At 44.4% G+C, this 25437-nt stretch overlaps 1 protein-coding gene and 1 non-coding gene across 3 annotated transcripts in view; both read right to left on the reverse strand.

Annotated features, from left to right (window-relative positions):
* Nucleotides 1–4250: 4250 nt before the first annotated feature.
* The window catches only part of RNLS (renalase, FAD dependent amine oxidase), an 85641-nt gene continuing 64454 nt past the window's right edge, over nt 4251–25437 (reverse strand). For both annotated transcript variants that reach the window (XM_032191456.1, XM_032191455.1), the window contains 2 exons: nt 11556–11731; nt 4251–5210 (listed from right to left, as the gene is read on the reverse strand). In XM_032191456.1, coding sequence (XP_032047347.1) covers nt 5058–5210; nt 11556–11731 — 329 coding nt within the window. In that variant the 3' untranslated portion in view covers nt 4251–5057. The remainder of the gene's footprint in view (nt 5211–11555; nt 11732–25437) is intronic.
* Nucleotides 7548–7707, reverse strand: LOC116491660. The gene has a single exon (XR_004253503.1). It is a non-coding gene; the product is annotated as a U1 spliceosomal RNA (small nuclear RNA).

Here is a 25437-nt window from a genome sequence, read left to right on the forward strand (position 1 = left end):
ATCCGTCAGGGCAGAGGCTGTGACCTATATTCCGGTGCTGATCATCACTTGTCAGCACTTCTTTTTTGGGGCTGAAAAGGGCAGAGGATGGCCAAATTTGCACAGGGCTCCATGCATGTGCTGTATGCATCAAGCCCACGACCCAAAATGCACCGGGGAAATGAGATCTCAGCCCTTGCAGCAAGGCTTCAAAGATCTTGATGTGCGTGATCTCCTGGAGGAGAGATCTGAGCGGCGATAGTGCTGAGAAAGGAAGGATGTTTCGGCACTGGCACAAGTGAGGGAGGAGGTGCCACTCATTTCAGCAGGAACCTGGTGCTGAAAACATAATTTCAAGCTCAGCTGTGGTTTACTGCAGTGTCCTTGTGACTGGCGGGGTGCTTGGTGGCCAGCACAGCAGGGAACAGGGTCACTTTCACACAGCCAGGGTGCGAGCAGGCCCAAGTGATGCTTGTCTGTGCAGCTCCACCAGATCCTCCAGATCTTTGGAGCCATCAGAGAGGAGGGTGAAAGCCACAAGTTGCTCAGTGCATGAGGCTTTTCCTTGCTGGGTTTCCATATATTTTCTTCCATGTAAGGAACATTTCTCAGCCTTTTCTGAAATATAATCTGGACCCACCTTGGGCTGGAGTCAGAATTCTGTCCTGCAATGGCTGCATCCCAAGCTGCCCTCATGGGGGTCATGCTTGGTAAGGACCCATTTGCTGTCCTGTGGCTGCACTGGGAAACACCAGCAATATCACCACTGCCTGGCCTGGAAGGTGAAACCTAAATATCAGAGTTAAGCAAAATCCTGATGCGGCTCACACTGAGGCCACGTGGTGAGACAGGTGGAGTGGCAGCAGGCGGCTCTGGGATTTGGGGGTTTCAGTTCTGCCTTGCAAAGCAGCTTACAAGCAGCATGTTCAAGCTGGAGTGTGGATTAAAGGCAAAAAAACAGCTTTGTCCCCACAGAATTTTGGCATGCCGGATCAATGCGCTCACTTGTCAGCTCAGAAAGTGCCCTTGTGCCCCCGAGAGCTCCAGGGCTGCTGACCCCTGCATCAGCCTCCTGGTTGTGCTGCATTTTGCAACACAGAATAGCCAAGCAATATATCCCAAGGGCAGGAAGACCATGAGCAAATCTTGGCCTCCAGAAAAGCAGGCCTTGCTCCAGTGGCTTTGGCTGAAGGGATGTTTCACAGCTCAGTGCTATGGGAACCCACTAGGTATGTTCATCTAGGAAGTGCCTCCCATCTGCAATCACCTTTTAAAAATTAAACAACAAAACAAAATAAAAAAACACACACAAAGAAACAACAACTAAAACAACCAACCAAAAAATCCTAAGTCAACCTCAATTTATTTTCATATGCGTGCACAAAAACACAGCCTGGTTCATTAGAGACATGCAATTTGTGAACCAAGGAGCTGGGCACCTATCACCTCTTCCTAGCTCTTTTTAGAAATGGGCTACGTTCCTACAGACTGCATCCATCACAGCATCTTTGTATCTTCCCCGGGGTGCACAGTGTGTTTTACAGATCTGAGAGAGTTATTCTAACTAACAGCCACCTCTGTTAGGTGCAAGCACAGTCACAAGAAGACATATACTTTTCAGCCTGGCAGAGGCAACCTCGGACAGAGCAGCTGGGATAGAGTTGCCCCCACAGTAAGCCAGGTGTGGGGACATGTCCACTGGCCATGGCAGAGTCCTGGCCTTCAGGAGGTCTTCAGAAGGGGCTTACAGGCTTGGGCTATTGAACACATCCACAGCTTCTCACCTGAGAACTAGCCCAGCCTAGAGCTGAATGTTTTGCCCCCAGGCTCACCTCTTCCCACCACAACTTCTATGGTGGGGGCTATCTGCCCACTCATGGGACACCAGACAAGCAGATCTGTCCTTGCTGGAACTGCAGATGTAAAGCTGGGAGCGATGGAAGCTCTTTAAGCATGCCATTAACATCACTTTTTGGGGACAGGCTTTGTGGCACTGGTGGGCTCAGCCAAGTGATGTTCTCTGGGTGGAACTTAAAGCAACTGTGAGTTAAAAGGCTTCAAGCATTTATGACCCAGTCTTTCCCTGTGATGAGGAAGACAATAAAGCTGAAATGCTTTAATTCAGCTGAAGTATTTGGGCTACTGGAAGGATACATTTTGATAGATTGGCATGCTATTGGGAATGCTGGGAGCAATTAGCCTTGTTGCTCATCATGATTCAAGTTCAGTCAGGATTCTGGCCTTAAAATCTCTGAATCTGTGATTTGTTTATTATTGGGTATTTCAAAGTCTAATAATGACCAAAGCTGTAAGATTGCTGAAAGGATGCAGTCAGAAACATCTCCACTTATCTGTCATTTGTGGTATTTAAGTGTGCTTCTATTACCATAGCACTGTGAATGCATCTTTACTCCTTGAAGCATGCCTCTTTATGAGGCAGCTAGAGGAACAATGTAGCATTGGGTCAAAGATGGCTTATTTTCTGTTTTCTGCATGTCACACACTTTTCAGGATTAATCTTTATTTGGATTTTCAGTAGTTTGACTCAATTCCATTCAAAATTGAAGGAGGGGAAGGAAGTACAAGTTTAGTGTGGTTTAATGCAAAATCTCTGTGTATTAAGGCTTGGATGAAAGGATATTGGTGGGATGGGTCCCCACTAACCATCACCATCATCACCACCAGCAACAGCTGGCCCCACTGTCATGGTGGCACCTTCCAGGGGAACTGAGTACCCAGTGGTAAATCCTCTTGTATGGTCCAGCACCACAGAATAAATGTTTTTCTTTTGGCAACCAATTCCTGGAGGATGCCTAGGCCTGGATGGAAGCTGAGGAGCAATCTGAAAAATGTGGCTTCATTGTTTTTGTATGCCATCCTCAGTGAGCTATGGTTCATTAATTAAGGTTTTCCAGCACTGCAAAATCAAACTGCTTCAGCTTGGACTTTGATTGCTTCTGAGCTCTCACTAGATCAAGCCAGTACTAAATTCCTCAGCAGATTAGATTTATTCCATTACCATGTGGCTCTTCTTGGCTACCTTCATCCTTGGAAGACAGGAATTCATGTGTTCTTGTAAAAAATTTGTGCACATAATTGCTCACCACTCTTTCATGTTTCTGAGCAACATGCAGTGACGGAAACCTAAGGTCTGGAGCTGATTGATGCCTACACAATAATAAAATGTAGTTTTAAACTTGGGTTCTGCAAGGAAAGAAGAAATAAATCAATAAAACCAGCTGGTGTCATGAAATATCTTTCAAAGATATTTTAAAAACTAATTTAAACCTTAAACTTTGGTTTCACTTAAAATACTCTATTAGAAATGGTCAAATGCAGCAGGAAACTACTGTGTTCAGTTGCCGTGAATACAAGACGTCGTATTTTTGTGAAATGTGGGTATTTTAGAAAGAGAGGCTTAACTGTACTTCTCTAATGGATGCAGGGTTAAAATTTTGCCTGCTGTAAATAATATTTTGATAATTTTAGTGCTGGAGTACAGAGAGGTGCTGAACTTGTGATGCATGACTGAGGAGGAAGGGCAAGTTAACATCAAATTTAGAATAAATGATTTGTTAATTTCTAAGCACTTTCAAAATTAATTTCCCAGAAACACAGTTTCGCAGCTTAAAAATACTTGTAACTGTGACAGATAGTATTTTCAACACAATTACACTTGCTGTTTATTTTAGGATTTCAAATCAAATTCCTTGTTCATTCATTCATACATGTATTTATGTTCTTCCCTAGACCTGCCCCTGTATTTCTACACCAGTTTTGCAAAAAAAAGTATAGAGCTTCTAGAATTCACCTTATTTTCAGACTGACTGTTTACTTTAAGTGAGTTTTTACGGTGGCAGTGATTTAATTCTAAGCCAGAAATGTCCGCAGGTTTCTTATTAACATGCTGCCATGGAATACACTTCAATTACTTCTCCTCCTCCTCCTCCTCCTTTGCCAGAGAAAGCAGCCAACCCACCTTCCACATTGGCTACGCCTACCTGATTGCTCATTCACCTGGAGGTAGGAAAAAGCTGCTCCTCATGCAGGGCAGCCTGGAACTGCAGAGAGCCATAATGCACTAGTAATGCACTCGCCACCTGGCAAATACTGAACTATTTAAAGTGCATCTCTTTTCTTTTACTTTTACCTTCTTTTATCTTTTACTGTGTTAAACTTGTGTTACAGCCCAGATGTCAAGGTAAGTCCCAAGATGCCTTGGTACAGCAGCCCTATTTCTATGAGAGCATTAGAAACATGCACAGCTTCTATTTCACTTTATCTCCATCCTTTATTCTTCCAGCACTGCTGGGCAGATGTTGCTTGGACCACAGCCAACACTGGTACCATCGTTTCAGTGGCACATCATTTCCAGCAGCAGCATCAAGCTGTTGAAATAAATCAGCTCTTCCACCACCCTGCAAATGGGGCTTCAGAACACTGAAGGTTAAGAGAGCTGAGTGGCAGAGAACTACAATCCCTTACTTTTTTTTTTTTTTTCTCCAAGTTTGCCATACTTGGAGAAATAGACTTTGAGTAGATGTTGTTAGACTTTGTGGAGGCTTTCCAACTTGAGAAGCATAGCAAGGCATGCCCCATCACTGATTCACCATGGCCACACCTGTGACCACTGCTGATCTGCACTGACAGAAATGACCACGTCTATACCTCTGATCAATCGCACATGTTCCTTCTTTTCATGTTCAGAGCTCCAAATACTCAGAACAACAGCGAACTTTGTAGCTCCATGGGTTTTTACGCTCCTTCAGGTTGGGCTCTTTTCCTTGACATTATTTTCGTATGCTGTAAAAGCATCAGGAGATCTGACAAGGCTGCTGGAACTTAGTGGCTCTGACTGGAGATTTCAAGCAAAGTAACCACTCATAAAGTACATATCCTGGAAAATTTAATTAAGTTCCATTCCAAGCATTATTACAATACACCAATACATCTTCCTTTATTACTTCATTAATTTCTGCAAGATAGAGGCTAGTGGTGTTAATACTAAACTAGAATGCAATCCATCATAGTTAAATCCATCATAAATCTAGACTATGTTTAGCAGATAACTGAAATTGTTATAAATGAGACTTCACAGCCTCTGCAAGACTCATGGCAGAATCTATGCAGCCATCAAAGTTGGAACAAGTAAATCCATCGCCCCCACAAATCAGGAGAGGTTGAGTATGAAGAATCATGTGTCCTGGACAATTGGGCACAGATTTTGTAACCTGAAAAAGAAAAGCATATAGGAGATGGAAAAGAAAGTTATTTTATTTATCTGAATTCCATGCCAGAAAAAATAGAAATATTAAAGAGAAATGAGCCTTCATATGAAGCACTCCTTCCATCCAGATCTTAGTTTCTACCATTAACAATCAAAGTGCTGTAGTAAAACATTTATCTTGTGTATTTAAATAATTAGAATAAAACTTTCCTGCATATGGAAATTTTACAGCCCTGTCCTGTCTTATTCTCAATCTGTTGCAGAAGAAATAAAGCCTGATCCTGGACAGACGAAGTGTGGAGATCTCTAAGCCAAAAGGAATGATGGTTACTTCCAACTTATCAATCAATTCCACTCTTGATCAAGATTTTGACCTGCTGGCCTCATGGCCTGAACTGTTGTTAGCACACATAAAATCAATACACTGAGTAAACATAAATTCTGGGGGATTTGACTACTGTGTTTCTATAGATGTTGTCTTTATCTGCTTTCTCTAAAGTTGAACTAACCGGGGCTTTGCTGTTCTTCATCATCTGAGAACACAGCTGCAGGAAAATGTGCAAGTGGTAATACAGCAAAGACATTTAATTCAAATAAACCAAGTCCCCTGCTCTCTAAACTCACAAAAAGGGCAAGCATGGGAATGAGGCACTAACAGTACCATGTTGGAAATCCGGTCAAGGAAATTCGTGGGCCAGATCTTGTGGTCCTACAAGAGACAACACTCATGACACAGCAGCATAGAAAAGCCAGTGGATTTTTATGTTATCCCATGGAGCTGTCTTGATTTAGAATCACTGTGATGCCATGCCATGACTTAATGGACAGCAGGTCAGTAACAATGAACCACAGAGAAGCCAACAGAGACTCACATAATCTGCCTCTGTTCCTTTTCCCTATATATTTGCTCTCTGTTGGTTCTCCTGAGATATGTCGGGTGGGATGGCAGAGCTGGAGAAGGAAGAGGAACCTGCCATTTCTGAGAGAGCCTGCAACACAATCAGCTTGACCAGATGACCTTCCCAGATGGGAAGTGAGGTGGACTTCAGTGGAATGACAGTCATGATGACCTGTCTGTGCTCCATGCATATGTCTTGAGACTCTAGCTCTCCCGCGTTGATCTCCTCTTTTATTGGAGTAGAGTAGCACTAAAGCTTTTTAGGTATCACCAGAGATACAATCAACACTTTGTAAATAATATGATGACAAGTTCTGAACAAGGTTGCTTTGATAAATATTTACAGAATCACAGAATTTCTAGGTTGGAAGAGACCTCAAGATCATCGAGTCCAACCTCTGACCTAACGCTAACAGTCCCCACTAAACCATACCCCTAAGCTCTACATCTAAACGTCTTTTGAAGACTTCCAGGGATGGTGACTCCACCACTTCCCTGGGCAGCCTGTTCCAATGCCTCACAACCCTTTTGGTAAAGAAGTTCTTCCTAACATCTAACCTAGAACTCCCCTGGCGCAACTTAAGCCCATTCCCCCTCGTCTTGTCACCAGGCACGTGGGAGAACAGACCAACCCCCACCTCGCTACAGCCTCCCTTGAGGTACCTATAGAGAGCGATAAGGTCGCCCCTGAGCCTCCTTTTCTCCAGGCTGAACAAGCCCAGCTCCCTCAGCCGCTCCTCGTAGGACTTGTTCTCCAGGCCCCTCACCAGCTTTGTTGCCCTTCTCTGCACCCACTCAAGCACCTCGATGTCCTTCTTGTAGCGAGGGGCCCAAAACTGAACACAGTACTCGAGGTGCGGCCTCACCAGAGCTGAGTACAGGGGGATGATCACCTCCCTAGACCTGCTGGTCACACTGTTTCTGATACAAGCCAGGATGCCGTTGGCCTTCTTGGCCACCTGAGCACACTGCTGGCTCATATTCAGCTGACTATCAACCATCACTCCCAGGTCCTTCTCTGCCTGGCAGCTCTCCAACCATTCCTCTCCCAGCCTGTAGCTCTGCTTGGGGTTATTGCGCCCCAGGTGCAGGACCCGGCACTTGGCCTTGTTGAACTTCATGCAGTTGACCTCAGCCCATCGGTGCAGCCTATCCAGATCCTCCTGCAGAGCTTTCCTACCCTCAAGCAGATCGACACACGCACCTAACTTGGTGTCATCTGCGAACTTACTGAGGGTGCACTCGATGCCCTCATCCAGATCATCGATGAAGATATTAAAGAGGACCGGCCCCAGCACCGAGCCCTGGGGGACGCCACTAGTGACTGGCCTCCAACTGGACTTGACTCCATTCACCATGACTCTTTGGGCCCGGCTATCCAGCCAGTTTCTAACCCAACGAAGCGTGCGCCAGTCCAAGCCAAGAGCAGCCAGAAAAATTTTTTTAGAGCACGAACGCAGACCCCCACTACCACAAATTATGCAGTCGAGTTTCCCGCATTTGGGGAAATCGCAGGGGTCAGCACACCCGGAGTGCAGGGGATGAGCCTCGCCCTGGGAAAACCACCTGCCTGATCATGGTGTCTCCCCTGCCAGGTAAGTATATTTACTTACCTGTATTTAATGTCATTCTCAATGCATGAACCGTATTTATTTAAAAAATAGTATTCCAGGCACTATACCCTTGATTAAACTTGTATTTGTGTATTTGTGGAGTGGCTTTTCTAAAATTTAACAGACTTTGCTTTACCAATATCTATTAAGCTGAAGCTACATCTAACTCACGGAGAAAAGATCTCTTTTCAGTATTGTACTTTATGACAAATTTCAGCATGTGTCAAACAGCAGAGTAAACGCACAAAGCACTTGTGTTTTAACCATGCTTTGCTGTGTCACGTTCTCAACTGTTTCAAACCTATGTACAAAGACCAAATGTCCACATTGTACTAAGTCAGTACATCCTAGAGCAGCACCGATGTATCTCAGAAAAGAGGTAAGGTAGCAGGAGCAGCACTGGTAAGCATGACACCAAAGCAGGGTCAGTCAGAGAAAAAAAAAAGGATGAGAAGATGATGGAGAACTTGATGATGTAGTGATAAGGGGAGGAAGGTGGGAATTATGACAAAAGGAATGACAAAACAAGACCCATAAGGATGAGATGTTGAAATAGAAGAAAATATCTAGAATGACAGAAGGAAGAAGGAAGCACAACAGTAGGGTAGAGTAGAAACAGAGATCAAACCAAAGAGATCATATAGCATGATATGGAGAATGCAATTTTCTTTCCATCGCTCCTTTATTTTATGCCTTATTTTTGGTCCAAAGATATGTTTTGGATTCCTGTGCAGTAAACCATTACCTTGTCTCATTGTGCAAGCATTAAGTCCAGTGAACAAGATCTGGAGTCCAAGATATCTTGTTGAGCCCAGGGAATTTTTCCATTGACTCACACGTACATTACCATTGGCAAGAAAAAGACCCAGAGCCTGAGAGCTGCCATGGAAATCAGTGCAGTACCAAAAATGATTCTCACTAAAAAAGCATTAGTTTTAGCCTGTATGCATATGCATATGTAGAGAGGAAATGTGAGACATAATGCACAGGTGTACATTGCCAACAGCAGACACTGTGAGTCTAGCCAAGTCTAACCAAAAATCCCAGACAGCCATAAATGCGGGGGAACAAGAAGCCAGCAGAATGGATCCACTCTCCCAGCAGCAGAAGGGTCACAAACACGGACAAGGAAGACATACAGCATTACAGAAACTGAAAGTAGCAGGGAACTGAATTCTAGCCACTGCCATGCTTCTAGTTGCCTTTTCCAAGAACACATCATCTGCCAAACACCCACATTTATGTTACTGGCTGTACTGTGTGTTACCAGAATGTTAGCATCTTCTTTAAAGGAAGAAAGTACCTGAAATGAATTTGTAGCCAGTTGTGATCCATTCATTCATCAATTACTCAAGTTGATGGAGGAGTCTAGTTGTGTACTGTCAATCTGGGAAGAGATCTTCTTTCTCTAACTTTACATCAGAAGCTAATTTATGCCTACAATTTTCTATTAGATTGAGGGCACAGAGCACATATAATGAAGAGATGTTTAGCAGGAAAAGGCTTCTGGAGTGTTCTTCCGTCTTTAATACCCAATGCTTTTTCAATGCTGGCTGTACTGAACAGTTTCTGATTTGTTATACTGATCAAAGGATCGATACTTTCAAATCTCAGACGGCATCTCTTTGCCTGTGTGGCAAGGCTATGCTCAATATAGTAATATTATGCAATAATAGTAATATAGGAGTAATCATAAATAGAGTGACTAGGAAGAGGAATGATTCTATCCCTTTTTCGAGTTCCTCTAACGGTGCTGTACAAAATGAATTCCAAATTACCGTCAGCTATACGGCACAGCCTGTTCCATCTCCAACATTGGAAGACTTCAATGCTCAGCTAGACAAAGCCACGGTGGAGATTAGATCCAGTGTTGACAACAGTTCTGCTTTGAGCAAAAGTTTGGACTAGAGACCCAAAGAGATCCTTTCAGAGGTCTTCTCTATAGAGGTTCAATTTCTGTGATTCAGTGTTTTGCCAATCTCCCTTACAAAGTGACTGTCAAAGGAACATGGTGGCTAGGAAGCTGCTGGCTCTGAATGCTAATAGTGTCTTATTGCAATTAAAGCAGGGGATACAGAATTGCAGCTGTGCTGCTAAGTAGTGTCAGTAGAAGTTTGGAAGTCCTAGTCCCTCATCTGCCATGGATAATTGTAATGTCTGTGCTTTAATCCCAGGATTATGTTTGGTGATCTGAAAGATGCTACAGATGGATTTAATTAATAAGCAGGATAAATCCAGTCTGAAAGAGTCAGGGGAAAGGTGCACCCATCTTATCAGTTTCCTTTGCTTCCTCGGCAACAACTTTTTATAATTGAAAGTAAAGATAGCTGTAAGAGAAAAAGGGAGCTCTGTCTCAGATATTTAATTTAGGCAGGGATTATTTTATAGGGTCCCCACCTGGCAATAGAGATCTTTTGTTGAGAAAACTGATCTGACCTATGCTAACTTATTTGCAACCTAGGATATGTTCACATTCACCCACCGAGTTAAAGATTGGTGATACAGATATAAAACACATGCAGATGCTGAAATGGGTGATTTTGATTAGTAGCAGCATAGTATAGTAGGCAACAGTGGCAGAAGAAAGTGGGAAGAACAGTAAGTTGTACAGTGTTTTGGTGTTTGAGAAAATAACAGATAATTGTCCAGTAATATGATGTCTGAATCTAATTTTTAAATAGGGGAACCAGGACGCATACCTAGTAATTTAGAAAGATGACAAATTTGAAGCAATTGTGGAAAATAGGTGTTCATTCCTGTTCCAACTACCTCTAAAAGATGAAGCAATAGGTATAAATGTATAATAAATGTTCTCTGACCATAAGGAAAGAAATTAATTTGCTATGATTCAGGAAGCATAGGTGTTTGATGAAATATCATTGTAATATTAGGAATCTAAAACATGAAAGTATATATTAAGATCATCTTTATACGTCAACTGATAACAACTCCTATGTACTGAGAAGTAATTTGCAAACTACCAATACCTAACTCACAGAAAAATAAGCTTTGTGCTAATGAGACCAGGCTCTTAGACTGGATGCAGATCAAGGGGTATGAGCTGACTTCACAGCAGTCATCTACAGTATCTTTTCCAGACTTCATAAAATGAAAAATTTTTAGGGAACTGTTTTACGTAAATATTTTGCATCAATTTCCACATTCAATTTCACCAGTGTAATTTAACTTAAGAGGCTTTGGGTAAACATGTAGATATACTCCAATACTTGAGGAAATTGCCAACTATTTCCTTGGATTTTTAAGAGAAGTCTGTAAAATATACATATTTTGCTATTATTACCCTTAGGTAGTTTACTTTAGAATACTTATTGTATAACATACTGTTGAATTGAACTGGGCCAAATAAAATAATAACAAATTTGGAGTATGTCCAAACACAAGAACTTCTGCTACTCTGTGGTAGGGTGGGAATTTTGCTAATAGTATCACATACTTTCGGATGCAGAAGAGACAGACTTAGTCATATTCTTAAATACCAACAAAAATCCCAGTGAAGCATGTGGGATTTGCTTCCTCCCTGTGCACTGCTCCCATTCCAATTTATCAGGAGTGTTGCGAACTTACCACTAAGCCAGGTCCACTGTGTGAAAAGATTACTAGAAATGGTTTGGCTGTACCTGGCCAGCCTTGAATGCTGCTCAAGGCTATGTGAAGGAATGCAATAAGGATATCGAATGACTATATCCTTTCTTCTTTCTCCCTGAGGATAAAAACCACTGGACTGTAGGATGTCCTGTTTCTTGTGATGCCCTCAAAGTCTGTACTATGGCATTAACCAGGCAGCACCCTCCCAGATGCTTGTTCACCCATGGGTTACCTGTGAGTATCTCCATTTCTGACACTTGACACTAGCTGGTTTGGGCAGAGATGGCATAATGCTTTCCAGGTGGCTGAGAATTAACTGCTGTACCTCTGCAGGGTCTGAATCCAGGTGCTCACTCCCAAATGTCACAGTTGTGTGAACTACAACTGAAGGTCCAATTTCAGGAGACTCTGGAATAAAGAAGAGAGAGACTTTTGAAAGATTACTCATTAATATTTGTCTTCCCTTGGTACTGCCCATTGTGCCTCCAGCCTACAAGTCACTAAGAATCTGCAGCACCACCCTGTTCTTCCAGCTGCAAAAACACAAGGAATAACAACACAAGTTGTTCGCGAGAAGTACAATGAAGAAATCCAGGCTTTTTGAAGAATTTGCAGTGGTTTTCTCATTGCAGTAATCCTGTATGTTCCTAGAGGAGCCCCAAGGTACCCCCACACCCCATAGCTAGCAGCTGGAGGAAGCAGTGTATGAAGTGAATACACTGGAAGCAAACTCTTCCTTTCCCCCATAGGTCTGACATTGGCACAAAGGCTTAAAAGACATCATGGTGGCAAGGAAGAGACAGTGACAACAGGACAGAGAGTCAGCATGACTGTGTGACCTTGCAAATACCATGATGTGGCTGCCAAGAACTTGGGAGATCCAGCTGGCAAGCTGGCCAAGTCCTGGCCTGGCTTGAAACCAGCCCGGCAAACAAAGTGCCACCAGACTCCTCCTGTAAACTGGTATCAGCAACAAATTAAGATTAAGGCACTGGATGATGCTTTGTTTTGTTTTGTTCTGAGATGAAAATGAAACTCCAAAATGACAATTTGAAATTTTATCTCAGAATTTTGATTTTTTTTAAAATTTCCTTTAAAAGGGTGCAAACAGGCAGGAGAAGGTGCGCCATGCCACTACCATGTCGCTGCCCACTTTCCTGCTCCACTCCCTACCAGCCAGCAGCAGCCGCACAACTCAGTTTTCACTAAGGGACTTCCAAACTGCCTGAAGTTAAGCTTTGTGATGGAGCCAAAGCATAAGGAACTGAAAGCCTGTTGGTACAGACCCACCACTTGTGCATGACCCGTTCCCCTGTGCGCTCTGCTCCCCCTGAGTCTGCTGCAGGTCATGGAAGCAATCAGGGCCAGCAGGTGAGGACAACAATGCTGCAGGAGACCAAGGCGTCACAAGGGGCAAATCATCTCTTCTGCCACTCAGCACAATCAAGTCACACAGAAAGTATCCTGTAAACAGCTGCTAGATGTATCTGCAGTTACCAGGACACAAAGGAAGCAACCTTTCATGAACAACAATGAAGAAATTATCTCAGACACCTTTAATGGGACAATCTCTACAAGACAGACATACTAGAGTCACGCACATGAAATCATCAGGAGATGAAAATGATCCTTAAGGCAAAGGACAAAAAAAAAAGTAGTGTTTGTTGCATTATTGTGAAAAACATCTGCTCACTCCATAATTGGTTGCATATTGGCCACGCAACACAATTTACATAGTTGAAAGGCTACAATAAAGCTAATACTTTACTTTCAGGGATGGGAAGAGGGGAAACAGAAGCCAGGGCAGGTTGGCTTGATAAATCAGTGCTTCCTCTTGGCCTGCCCATGTGAACCCAATTTTAGTTTTGTTGCTCTAGCAACTACCAGGACATCAGCATGTGGTCTACAAGCAAGCATGTCTACATGCAAGTTTTGGCGAGCATTAAAGCTTCAACACAATTTCTCTCCTTGGGCAAATACTTGCAAGTGAGCAAAAGTCAAAGAAAATAACTTATCCCTTAAAAATACACCTAGCTGCAGCACAGGGGGAGGAAGCAAAGGCAGTTCAAGTGCTATTGCTAATCCCAGCAGACCTGGAGATAGCTGAGATTAGCGATAGCTTCGTTATTGCTGGAGTAGGTAGTTTATGGGTTCTCTGTAGCAAGCTACTTCTGTCCACACCAGTGTGTTGGCTTGTCACCTTGCAGACTTGCTCATTCATGCTACAGTCTCTGTACCTTCCCTTTTCATGGATCTCCTTTATAAGATCCAGACAGACACCTCCTGCACCGTGAGCAGAGTGGGAACGTGATGTCAGTCATGGCCATGACTGGATATGGCTTCCTCTAGTCGATGAAACTCCTTGATATTTAAAAACATGTCAAATCATCTATCTTTCCAGCAATAAAATTGATTAAAAATAACACAAGAGCATGAGGACAGCCAATAAGAGAATTTCCCTATAACATGGGATTTTAAGGCTCGGTGATTTCGCTGTGCCAAGGCACTATGAAGGCCCAGAAGATCCTTGTGTGAGTCCTTCCTGCTGGGACTTTTCCACTTTGAATGAGCCAGATGCATTTGGAGGAGCAAGGGCATGACCTGGATTCTGCTGTATTTCAGCTGAGGGACTGAATTCACAAAGCTGGTAGTTAAATTAAGTGATTCCCTCTCACCCCATTAACCAGAAACACCCTCCTTTGGAAAGCAGAAAGCCTTTTCCAGCTAAACCTTTGTTTGAACTACCACATATTCTTAGAAAATATATTTCAGTTTCAGCAAATGAGCACTTTCTGACCAAAGAATCCACATGGAAAGAGGCAGTTGAACACTTTCCAACCACTTCTGGCCATTGCATATCAGGCTTGATCAAAATCTTTATGTTTAATTTGTCAGTGAGGATATACAGGCTTCCTCCTCCAAGAAGACAGCATATTCCAGCTTTTAAAAGCAACATTAATTTCCTTCTCTGGAAAACTTTGGGCTGATCATTTCAGATTACACTACAGAGGCACAGCAGGACTAAATGCCAGCATCACAACATGAATGAAACTGATGGTTTTCGCTTCAACTGGAAGGATCCCTTCATTGAATCTTTTTCTTGGGTGGGCCAGCTCAGCCAACACTTACTCTTGAGAACTGGGAAAATGTGGGAAAATGGGTAGGGAGCTGTTTCCTGGTTGTGGTCGGGAATATATTGTGAGGCCACATCTGAAAGCACCAAGCCGTGGTGCTGCTTTTTCTTAACATTCTCTTTTTCCAAGTGAGGCACTTGTAAGAGTGCCTCAATTCGGTTTACAGGCTCTACTTTCAGCAGGTACCGCATCTCTTTTCCTGAGTGGTTTCCTGAAGCATCCAGAGACTTTTAGTTTGTTTCCTATTTTAATAGAAGAAATAGAAGAAATAAGTCTTAGCCATCACGGGTGAAAAGGCCCATGATCTCCAGATTTGGGATGAGGCAGAGCAGATCAGGGCACTAAGACTATATAGTGAAACAAGGTCTACCCTTGCCTAGAAGCAGAGACTCAACCAAAGAAAGCATCTTCTTCTCCAAGCTCTGATGAAGTGATTGCCTAACATCCAGCCTTAGACTTGTCTTTCAGAGATTCCTCCTGCCGCCCTCAAGCCTGGTTTCATAGGCTAGAACAGGACATACTTCTGTTCACATCAGCTTTTCCAAATGTCTGGAAAATCCATGGGAATGCTACTCCCGTGCAGTCTGTCCTTCTCATTTTCAGATGGAAAACAGGTATTCTAAATCTGACATTTCTACACAGAGACTGTCAGGGACAGAAGACCAAGTGGGGAAGCCCATTGGGTACCTTGGGATTTATTACAGTGCACATGGTGTTTGGCAAATTCTTCCACACAAACTTGGTAAAAAGGCTCATTAAAAGATGTCTAAGCATTTTAATAACATAAATATTCATTGCTTGCTGTGACTTGTTGTAGCCAATGATTCTTGGACAGGGCCTGCTTCTTCCAAATCTCTCATCTCTTCCATAGCATGTACAAAACAAGTTTCAGGAGAACAGGCAGTTCGTTGAGTTTTTAATTCCTCCTTCAAGCTACTCATAGCTTGGAGAGCTTCCAGAGGCCACTGAGTCACAGCCTTCCAGTACTGAAATGCGCAGACTGCAGGGGTAAAGTTTAGCCTCAAGACCTTTTCTTTTCTTTCTTTCTTTTTTTTTTTTTTTCCTACAGAAATGCTGGCTAACAGAAAAGTTTAAAATAGATTTTTCCCTGAAAGCAACAGGGGTATCTCAGCCTTGATACCTGCGAACTCTCTGATCAGGTATGAATGACTGTTCAGCTGTCGCAGGAGTAAAACTGGCACTTTCCTCCCAGTGTGTTTAGATCAGGCTGCAACAGCTAGTTTAAAAACCAAGGTTTCTGGCAGGACTTTTCCATGAGATTTTAATTTTCTTTGTTTGTGGCAAGAAGCTAGCAGTCCATGGCCATGCTAGCAGATGACAAAGTAGCATGGGAGATGTAGCAAGCCAGAGAACTCTCGGCAAAGTGAGGGGTAATGATCTGAAGGCAAATGGAAGCAGCATAAAAGCTTTTATCTCCTCCCAGTTCTCCCCCCTCTCATCCCAGCTGCACAGCAATTAATCTGATCGGTTGATGTGGTAGAAGGCATAAGACACTGGGTAGATCAGAGCTAGAGTGAGACAGCAGAGTTGGCTGGAGCTTATGCCTACTTAATTAGCAAGCAGCCACTCAGCCAGTGTTGGCAGAGTCCTTGCCATCCAGAGTTGCTGAGGGATCCCACCAAAAACTCAGTTGCAGAAAACTTGTGCCTGGTGCTCCTTCGTCCACTGCACAGTCAGCCCAACAGGGTGTGCACCTGCCCCAGCCACTCTGGCCTGTCCCCACTCACTCACAGCAGGATGAAAAGGACTTTATTTGCACAGATCCCCTTGAGGTTGCAGTCAGGGAGGGGAGTGCTGGCAACATCTCGTGCAGCTGCAGCAACTTGTGCCCCAAGTTCAGACTCTCCTCTTCCCTATGGCATGTGGAAGATGGAACGCCAATACTACAGGTTTTCTTTGTTTTGGTGTTCGTTTTCTTCTTTTCAGCGTGGATTTCTTTTGCTCTGCTGCATCACACAGGACCAACACCAAGAGATGAAAAGTGAAGAACATAAACACTTTCATGCTTCCATGTAAACAGAAAAGTACTGTGTGATCTTTGGCATATTGCCCTATCCAGCCAGCGTTCTGTCTGTGACAGTGAAGTTGTCACAGAAGTTACTACGTCCCTGCCAGGCCCTGCAGCAGTGCTGTGGCTATGTGGACCTTGCAGATTCTGAAGCTGCTGGCTCATGGGGATGAGGAGAGGGGCAGAGCCAGCCTCTGATGTGGGATACAGATTTAACAAAATCTTCCTCCTTGGGACATCTTGACCACCATGTTTTGGCTGCCGTCACAACCTACCTGCAGTCATTCTGAGCAGCCTGCAGGGCTGAACAGAGTAGTAGGAATGAAGAACAATTCTCTTTTTTTTTTGTCTCAAAGTCAACATATGAAGCTCCACCAGTCCCCCAGAAGTTAAAGACATTAGGGGAGACACTGAAGCACTTGTGACCAAAGTACAGCTGCACTATCAGCCTGACTAGCAGTATTTTCTCCTCTTAGCAATGGATAATGGATAATATGGCTTCTCTGAAACCATATCCATGGAAAAGGAGAAGGGATGAATTGAAAAGAAAGGAGATGAAAAAATAAGTGAGGAATTGAAAAGTGAGGATCTATCTGCATCTTCCACATCCTAAAGGGAAGGTGACAGAGAACACAGAGACAGACTTTCTTTAGAAGTCCAAAGCAAAAGGACATGAGCCAATGGGCACAACTGCAACAAGAGAAAATCCCAAAAGGACATGAGGAAGCAGCACTTCCCCATGTGACTGGGGCTTCCCTGGCCCCAGGCAGCGTGGGGTCTAAATCCTGAGGGACAGCCCTGACTCACCTTGACATGGCCCTAAGCAACCAGGGGAGTAGAAGATTGCTGAGCCTGGTGGGATTGTGAAATCTCTGAAACCAGATGAGGAAGGGCACCAACATGTAGTAGTGTGAAGTACAAACTGCCACAAGTAGAGGACATATCAGCTATCTGGAAGGGGTGTCAAGGACAGGAAGCATGAAAGAAATTAAAACTCACTATCCACTGCATTTCAGCCAGTTGTAACAGTGAATTAAGCACTATCAGTCTGTCTGTTTTGAACTCTCGAGGGAAGCTGGTGTTCCTCCACAACCTGGAGATGAGGGGATGGGTATTTGTTTGGCTAGCAAGCAGGAGAGGAAGGCCATCACCTTCTTGATATTTCTGGACTGTCTCTACACTCTTCATCAATTCCCAGCTGGAGAAAACAAATGCTATGGAAAGAAAAAGAAGAACTGACTGCTGACAGGGAGAATTCATGCAGTATTAAGCCTGCTAGGAGTATAATCATCCAGAAAAATATTGGGGCTAATAAAAGATGCTCTGAAGAAGAGGACAGAAAACAGAGCCCAGTGTCATTCTCCCAGCACAGTGCTTGTGGCTTGTGTGTCAAGAACATCTGGGGTTAGAAAGGTGGCTTCTAGCTTTGAATAACACATTTAATGCAGAACAGTAAGATGAAAGAGCACAGTATCCTGGGTGAAGCTGCTCAGCAAAGCTGCTCAGGCTAGAAGCATACCTGTCACTATTACGATAGGATAAAAGACATGTCAGCCAAGACCCTGCACTCACTCTGTACTGCAGGATGGTGACAATACGAATAGCCTGTGGTGCCAAGTCCTCCCACAGAAACCTTGTTCTGCCCTGGGAAACATTCACATGATATTACAGGCATCAAGTCAGCTCTTGCAGTGGCCATGTCCTCCTTATCATCAGTGTCAGGGAAGGAAGGGGTTTAAGATGAAAAGGGACACAGATTAAAAGTTTGCTGAGAAAACCAAACCAAACCAAACCAAACCAAACCAAACCAAACCAAACCAAACCAAACCAAACCAAACCATAAACATCCCAATAAAACAATGCCACACAACTTCTCAGAGAAAACCTAATGTTGACTACGTTGTCCACCGAAATATATACTCTCCCTTGTAAAATACAAAAGCTACTTCTGTGCTGTGTAATTGATGAATCCAAGCCTAAGTCAGGGTTCAGAGTCCCTAAATTCAAAAGACATTTTAGAGATATAGGGCAATTAGCTGTGATCCCTAGGATCAACAGAGGCTTGAAGCTGAATGCTTCTTTAGCTTAGAGAACATTCTCACAGCCTGAAAGTTGTAGGATCGACTTGGCAAGTGGTCAGCACAGCTATGTATATTGTTCTGGGAGTGTGATGGGTCAATAAGCAACCACAGTAGGGCAGGATTCAGTGGGCAACACGGATTTCTGTGCTTCAGGAAGAGGGCAGAACATGGTGCTCCTGGGACTATTTTAATTGTAGAGGGTAACTTGAGAACCATCTGTCTGCCCTTGAGACCAGCAGTGAAGACTTGGCACAGATGGAGAGCAGCAGATACCACTTCTCTTACCATCTCCTAAGAAAGCAGAAGCCAACTGCATTTATCCAAACAACTAAATTCCAGGAGTGAAAATCATGTCTGCAGCCCATCAGGGAGCATGTCTCACAGCTACTGAGCTACAAGACTTCGAAGCAAGAAACCCTGAACCATAATAGATGCAGCCGCTCTCAGTATCCAGCAAAGTGCCATGGACGGGGCAGACCGAGAGGCTGACCAGCCTCATGCCTAGAAGTAGTTGGGCTAGCCTGGGACCAGAGCACACTTGAGAGTGTGAGGCAGCATGTGCTGCAGCTGGTTGGACTCGCTTCCCAGTTAATGTATCAGTATGTTCAGTAAATGATCACCAGAACACTGCCACAGAACCACAGGATTTAGGTAGGGAGGGACCTCTGGAGGTCTCTAGCCCAACCTCTTGCTGAAAACAGGGACAGCTTCAAAGTCATACTGTATTGCTACAGTTCCAGGGCTCAGTTGAATGGCTGGGAACTCTTCCAGCACTGGCATGAACAGCACATTGCTCCTTCCTAGGGGATCTACATATGTCGGTTTACAACCTAGTCTGCAGAAGAGATCTGTGTATGGATGCAATAGGCATACATCTTCCACAGGAATGTTTTCTTCCTTCCTAGAGGAAGAGTGTCAAGTATTTTTCTCATATTCCTGCCCAGTGACACAAAACCTAGAGTTAAAAAAACAAAACTTGTTTGCTTCCTGCCCCTAAGGAATTTCTAATTTGCCTGGGGGGATGTGTTTTGCTATCCAAAACACATTCTCATTCTATATAACATGAGGGGAAGGGAAAGGGTTTTATCATTGCCGTGTCAAACAAACCCTAAAAGCTAGGCTGTGAAAAAGTGCATGGAAATATTGTTGGTCAGTGCAGAGAGCAGCAGACAAGCTGGGCTCCTTCAGATACCGGAGTGGTATCCCTGCTCCCTGGGAGGGACCAGCAGGATGAGTTTCTCTGATGGAAGAGAAGTCTACAAGCAAGCCTCATAAAACTAGAACCAAAATGAAAAAAGAATAGTGAATAATTTCAGCACACCTAGAAAATAAGCAAAGAGATGGAGATTTCCTTTCAAAATCCCACACTGCTGTTTTGCAAAAGAGACAGATTCCTGAGTTATCCTTAACAGTTTTCATTGTTTGTATGGCCCCTTATTCTCCATGGAGTAGAATCTGCTGCAATTCGCAAGGCACAGCTTGGAAGACTTCCTTTAAAGAACAGCATATATTATATTCAGAAATTCAGCATTTCATTTGACTTACAGATCGTTTCTCATTAGTTTTCCAAAAACATGCAGGGTAGGCAGGGGATTACAAAACAATTGGCCAGGTAATAAGGGTAAAAACCTAAATAACTCTTTAACGCTACCGAACTCATATTTTGGTACTGAGACGATAAAGGAATCTTTATTTTAAATTTAAAAAGGATACTCAGGAATTACACTGATCCTGAAAACCTGTAAAATAGATCTTCCCTCTAAATTATATGACCTCACAATCCTTACGCAAAAGAAGTAAGGGAACTGCTTCCGTTGTTGTGCGTCATCTATCTTTAGTCCTTCAAATGCAAAGAGATGCAAAAACTACAGCATTGCAGAAATGAGGTTTGAAATAAATTATTTCATATACTGAAGAATTTCTACCGTCCCCCCGACCAGTTATAAATATTGTTGGGGTGTTTAAAGCAGCCAATCACACAAATATTTAATATTCATACATACTGCATAGGGAATTCAACATACACTTCTTGTAGGCTCTTCCTTATGCAACTTTAGAGCACATTACATCTGTGGATGGAGACAGTTTTACGATCAGCTGCTGAGATCCTCAGATGATGCAAAAAGCCTTCCTTCTCAGAGGCCTGGTAATGGCTTATAATGCTCCAAATTACACTGCTAATGGCAACATCAGAGAAACAGCTTTGTTACTGATTCCTCTGCATAAACTGGGAAGAAAACAGATGTCACCCATAGCTATCAGCAAGGAACTAGTCAGAGTCATGACAAAGCCAACTGATGGCAGCACTCAAACTGCAGCCACCTCCGAAAGACAGGTGCAGCCATCTTGCAAAGCCAGCCCTGGGCTCTCTGTGCTGCAGGGAAGAAAGGCAGGGGAAAGGGCTTGTATTTCTGGAGAATTACAGACCTGCCACTCTGCCCAGCCATTTGAAACTCACGGCCTCTGGTATCAAACTGATCTTGCTGAGGATGTGCCACACTACCCTGTATGCTGAGGATGTACTCCTCATAAGCACTGCATTCACCTCTGATGTGCAGCAAAGCTAATTTTCATCTTAACACTGAAGTAATACAGGGATTGATGCAGGCAGGCACAGAAGAAATCCACACCACTGAATATACAGGGACATTCATGCATTAAGGTGCTGGCTCTTTGGGAAGGATCACTATCCAAAAAAGCTCAGCTGCTTCACCCAGGACACTGAATTCCGACATAAATCTGATTTCTATTGCTGAACACTGACATTTTCATTGTTACCATCATCCTCCTCAGATGAGGAAGGCTGAAGAATGGAGGAATGGGGTAATGATGAGTGAGTGGAACATTTTGCTATGATCAGCAATGGCACTGAAAAAACAGTGAGTGAAAAAAGTTATCATAGAATCATAGAATATCCTGAGTTGGAAGGGACCCTTAAGGATCATCAAGTCCAACTCTTGACACCACACAGGTCTACCCAAAAGTTCAGACCATGTGACTAAGTGCACAGTCCAATCTCTTCTTAAATTCAGACAGGCTCGGTGCAGTGACCACTTCCCTGGGGAGCCTGTTCCAGTGTGCAACCACCCTCTCTGTGAAGAACCCCCTCCTGATGTCAAGCCTAAATTTCCCCTGCCTCAGCTTAACCCCGTTCCCGCGGGTCCTGTCACTGGTGTTAATGGAGAAAAGGTCTCCTGCCTCTTGACACCCCCTTACGAGGAAGTTGTAGACTGTGATGAGGTCTTCCCTCAGCCTCCTCTTCTCCAAGCTGAACAGGCCCAGTGACCTCAGCCGTTCTTCGTACATCTTCCCCTCCAGGCCTTTCACCATCTTCGTAGCCCTCCTCTGGACACTTTCCAACAGTTTCATGTCCTTTTTATACTGTGGTGCCCAGAACTGCACACAGTACTCGAGGTGAGGCCGCACCAGCGCAGAGTAGAGCGGGATAATCACCTCCCTTGACCTACTAGCGATGCCGTGCTTGATGCACCCCAGGACACGGTTGGCCCTCCTGGCTGCCAGGGCACACTGCTGGCTCATATTCAATTTGCTGTCTACCACGACCCCCAGATCCCTGTCTTCTAGGCTGCTCTCCAGCGTCTCATCGCCCAGTCTGTATGTGCAGCCAGGGTTTCCCCGTCCCAGGTGCAGGACCCGGCACTTGCTCTTATTGACCTTCATGCGGTTGGTGATCGCCCAGCTCTCCAACCTATCCAGATCCCTCTGCAAGGCCTTTACACCCTCATTCGAGTCCACAACTCCTCCAAGTTTGGTGTCATCAGCAAACTTGCTCAAAATACCTTCTATTCCTACATCCAGATCGTTTATAAAAATATTGAAAAGTATCGGCCCTAAAATGGAGCCTTGAGGGACCCCACTGGTGACCGCCCGCCAGCCTGACGCAGCCCCATTTACCATAACCCTTTGGGCCCTGCCCGTTAGCCAACTGCTCACCCATCGTATGATGTTTTTATTTAGCTGTATGGTGGACATTTTGTCCAGTAGGATCCTATGGGAAACCGTGTCAAAAGCCTTGCTGAAGTCCAAAAAAAATCACATCAGCTGGTTTCCCTTGGTCCACCATACGGGTGATCTTATCATAAAAGGAAATCAGGTTAGTTAGGCAGGACCTACCCTTCACAAACCCATGCTGGCTGGGACCAATGACTGCTTTGTCCCCCAGGTGCGCCTCAATAAGTTCAAGAACCATCTTCTCCATGATTTTACCAGGCACTGACGTGAGACTGACAGGCCTGTAATTGCTAGGGTCTTCTTTCAGACCCTTCTTGAAAATCGGCACAACATTTGCCAGCTTCCAGTCTACCGGGACTGGAAGTTGTTGCTGTTCCTCTTATTGAAATGTTCTGCAGGTCAGATCAGCTCTTCTAGATGTGCCCGTCTTTGCAGATGGGTGCCAGTAGCTCCTGGAGTGCCTCCAGAAACAGCAGCTTATGCTGGAAGCAAAGTTATTGCAGAGATGAATAAACTCACCACTGTGAAAGCCTGCTTTTACTGTTTCTCCAAAGAATTTAGCCTACTGGTCTGAAAAGATGGAAAATGATGTCTGAACTGGCCAAAGCAAAGACGCATCCATTCTGATATGCTTCTTCCTGCAAGGGCCAATAGTGAACACATAAAAAAGAGAGTAAGAAAAGCCAGATGCAATGTGATTTTTTTTTTTTTCTCTGGCATTGTCTCTTTGTTACTGACAATGTGCAGCTGGAGATTTTCTTGCATCTCAGATAATATCTCCACTGTTGTGTTTAATGGGAAGTACCTGATGGTTAATAGCATTTACCAGTATTGTCCACCCCAGCTACCTGATTCTAGCTGTGCAGAAGAGGAGGACACAGCCCAAAGGAGAAAATTACCCATCCTTTCCTCACCTGGTCATTTCTGTTGGTTCAAAGCACCAGCGCTGAGAGCAATGAATATGTAATTATAATTAAATTATCAAATAGCTATCTGCAGTACCTTTGATGGTTCCAAAGGAAATTCAACCAGAGTATTTGGGACATATCACTAACAACTACCTAGAAACTACTAGAACAGCAGTGTTGACACATACCTTTCTCATTGTGATTTCCCTCATATCATGGGAGAGATCTGTTTATACAAGTGAATTTTTCCAAGAAGAGCAAATTGGAACAAACTGGGGCCAGCAACTGAAGATGATTTCTCTCCCGTAAGGCCCTCCTCCTTGTGACTTATAAACAGTCAACCAGACTCCTTGACTGTGGTGTCTTTCGTGGTGAACTTGAGTTTTGCAGATCTGAACTTTGTTCCAGGAAAAGTAGTACTAGGGTGAGAGAGCAGTGCATGTTAGTTGGAGCAGTATTAGTGGCTGTGAGCATTCCAGCTGAGCACAGGAGGATTGGAAAGCATGCCTGTATCATGCTCAGTAAGGATGTGCTGATATACAGAAATGGAGCAATCACGAGAAGAAGCAAGAGTGGTCAACAAATTATTCACTTTTCTTCAAACACATGCATGGCTCTGCTCTTAATGGAAATACACAGACTCAGGCACTCAAACCCTATTAGACAAATTGGGCAAGGGGTACTGAACATGAAATTTACTTATTCGTATGCCATTATCACAATAACGTAGAGGAGAGCAAGGTCCTGTGTCTGTCAAAGGACAGCCCCATGCAACAAATCACAGAATCATAGAATTTCTAGGTTGGAAGAGACCTCAAGATCATCGAGTCCAACCTCTAACCTAACGCTAGCAGTCCCCACTAAACCATATCCCTAAGCTCTACATCTAAACGTCTTTTGAAGACTTCCAGGGATGGTGACTCCACTACTTCCCTAGGCAGCCTGTTCCAATGCCTCACAACCCTTTTGGTAAAGAAGTTCTTCCTAACATCTAACCTAAAACTCCCCTGGCGCAACTTCAGCCCATTCCCCCTCGTCCTGTCACCAGGCATGTGGGAGAACAGACCAACCCCCACCTCGCTACAGCCTCCCTTGAGGTACCTATAGAGAGCGATAAGGTCGCCCCTGAGCCTCCTCTTCTCCAGGCTGAACAAGCCCAGCTCCCTCAGCCGCTCCTCGTAGGACTTGTTCTCCAGACCCCTCACCAGCTTCGTTGCCCTTCTCTGCACCCGCTCAAGCACCTCCATGTCCTTCTTGTAGAGAGGGGCCCAAAACTGAACACAGTACTCGAGGTGCGGCCTCACCAGAGCTGAGTACAGGGGGACGATCACTTCCCTAGCCCTGCTGGTCACACTGTTCCTGATACAAGCCAGGATGCTGTTGGCCTTCTTGGCCACCTGAGCACACTGCTGGCTCATATTCAGCCGACTATCCACCATCACTCCCAGGTCCTTCTCTGCCTGGCAGCTCTCCAACCATTCCTCTCCCAGCCTGTAGCTCTGCTTGGGGTTATTGCGCCCCAGGTACAGAACCCGGCACTTGGCCTTGTTGAACTTCATGCAGCTGACCTCAGCCCATCGGTTCAGCCTATCCAGATCCTCCTGCAGAGCCTTCCTACCCTCAAGCAGATCGACACACGCACCTAACTTGGTGTCATCTGCAAACTTACTGAGGGTGCACTCGATGCCCTCGTCCAGATCATCGATGAAGATATTAAAGAGGACCGGCCCCAGCACCGAGCCCTGGGGGATGCCACTAGTGACTGGCCTCCAACTGGACTTGGCTCCATTCACCACGACTCTTTGGGCCCGGCTATCCAGCCAGTTTCTAACCCAACGAAGCGTGCGCCAGTCCAAGCCAAGAGCAGCCAGTTTCTTGAGGAGAATGCTGTGGGAGATGGTGTCAAAAGCCTTGCTGAAGTCAAGGTAGACCACATCCACAGCCTTTCCCTCATCCACCAAGCGCGTCACTTTGTCATAGAAGGAGATCA

Source organism: Aythya fuligula, chromosome 7, assembly GCF_009819795.1.
Source record: "Aythya fuligula isolate bAytFul2 chromosome 7, bAytFul2.pri, whole genome shotgun sequence".
Lineage (NCBI taxonomy): Eukaryota > Metazoa > Chordata > Aves > Anseriformes > Anatidae > Aythya > Aythya fuligula.